This window comes from Solanum tuberosum, unplaced genomic scaffold, assembly GCF_000226075.1.
Source record: "Solanum tuberosum cultivar DM 1-3 516 R44 unplaced genomic scaffold, SolTub_3.0 scf00473, whole genome shotgun sequence".
Taxonomy (NCBI): domain Eukaryota; kingdom Viridiplantae; phylum Streptophyta; class Magnoliopsida; order Solanales; family Solanaceae; genus Solanum; species Solanum tuberosum.
Genome location: NW_006239391.1, coordinates 7,209 through 8,928, shown reverse-complemented (window position 1 = coordinate 8,928; position 1,720 = coordinate 7,209). Strand labels below are relative to the sequence as shown.

Below are 1,720 nucleotides of genomic sequence, written 5' to 3'. Positions count from 1 at the left end.
AAAATAAAATAAAAGTGAGGTTCATGTATCATGATGCCAGCTTGGAGAATTTTAGGTTCAAGTTTGATAAATTTATCTTTTATTTTGAATTGTATATTATTTTATAATGAAATAGTAATTTTAAGTAATTTATTTAGTAGTTTAACCAAAGGTCAGGATTCATGTATTTATCGTCTCATGCGTATTCTAATTCATGCTGGCTTATATATTGAAGAAGAAGAGGATTATTTACTTATTTACTCCGTCTTCACGTCTTCTCCTTAAAGACGAGCCTAATAATTTGAGCATGATTCCTTTTATTCAAATGATACTTGATCCAATTATGATGGATCCGTGGCACTATCTCAGCCAATGGATCCAAAATGGCGGGCCTTCTCCATTTGCCACCACTCATGGCAAGCACATCTTTGAAGGAACCAAAATTTAACCGTCTATTTAATGATGCCCGTTTGGTCATGAGCGTGTTGATTGAAATCGTTGCAGGAGGCACTGGAACAGTAGCTAAAGCTATTATTTCCACAAATAAATTGTACTGTCTTAGATTTGGCTCATGTAATTGAAGGGAGCAAGAACCTGAGCTATGTCGGAGGAGACATGTTTAAGTCCGTTCCTTCTGCCGATGCAGTTTTACTAAAGGTACTTATATAAATAACTTGAGATACATATTTAGATACTATCTATTAATTTTATGTATATAAATTAATTAGTGGTTTATATATGATGAATGACAATTAAGTACAGTGGATATTACATGACTGGGGCAACGAAGATTGTATAAAATATTGAAGAAGTGTAAAGAAGCAATTCCAAGTAAGGAGAATGGCGGAAAGGTGATCATCATTGACATGGTGATATTGGATAGCCAGAAAGGAGACGACAAATCATATGAAACTCAAATCTACATGGACATGCTTACTATGGTTGTGGTTTCTGGAAAACAAAAAACCGAACAAGAATGGGCAAAACTATTCTTTGATGCTGGTTATAGTGACTACAACATTATTCCCATCTTAGGATTAAGATGTGTTATTGAGGTTTACCCTTAATCTACACTACAAGGCTTGGACTAACTACCGTACCCTGCAGCGAGTGACGCATATATATATATATTTTGCTACTAATAAAAATCAGTAATCTAGCGAACGTTCCTCTCGTTCCCGTTCTTATTCTTCGTACGATGTATGTATTAATAAAAGAACTGCATGTCATATAATCATTTTCTACTGATTTCCATCTGAAATATATAGTCTACTTATGTTAGGATCATAATCGTTATTAAAATCTCTCCTGATCTCTTGCTTTTAATTTTATCTTTTAAAGATAATTTTTCAACAAATAAAATTCACTGCAACTAATGTTCCATTTCATGAGAATCTGATGAAAATTTTATGGGCAAAATCAACAGTATACCGTAGACCTTAGGATCGGTCAAATGGTTTTAATTTATTTTTTTAAAACGATTGACCATCCAATCCGACCCATAACATTTTTTTTAAAATGGATCAAATATAGATAATTATATATCCACTAGAAAGGGTACATTCCGATGAATAATATGGATATCTATATCATATAATCATATACCCATTAATTTGTATGCTTGTTATTTTCATGACTACTTATTTTCTAGGAGTCTAAGCTTATTTTGACGTTTAGCTTATATCGTTTTTACCATTTAATTACGCGGCATGTCCCTCTTATTAGTAAAAAAAGTCGGAAT

The 1,720-nt window shown here is 32.6% G+C and overlaps 1 protein-coding gene across 1 annotated transcript; it reads left to right on the top strand.

The window, feature by feature from the left end:
- The first annotated feature begins 362 nt into the window (after positions 1–362).
- Positions 363–1,046, top strand: LOC107057698 (trans-resveratrol di-O-methyltransferase-like). The gene is made up of 2 exons (XM_015303705.1): positions 363–529; positions 770–1,046. The coding sequence occupies exons 1-2, from the start codon at positions 363–365 to the stop codon at positions 1,044–1,046; spliced, it is 444 nt and encodes a 147-aa protein (XP_015159191.1).
- The last annotated feature ends 674 nt before the right edge of the window (positions 1,047–1,720 follow it).

Excerpts from the sequence above, each read along its gene's own strand:
- LOC107057698 (XM_015303705.1), top strand. The coding sequence starts at position 363 with ATGGCGGGCCTTCTCCATTTGCCACCACTCATGGCAAGCACATCTTTG. Across the intron at positions 530-769 it reads ATTATTTCCACAAATAAATT|ATTGTATAAAATATTGAAGA; the intron begins GTACTGTCTTAG and ends GGGGCAACGAAG.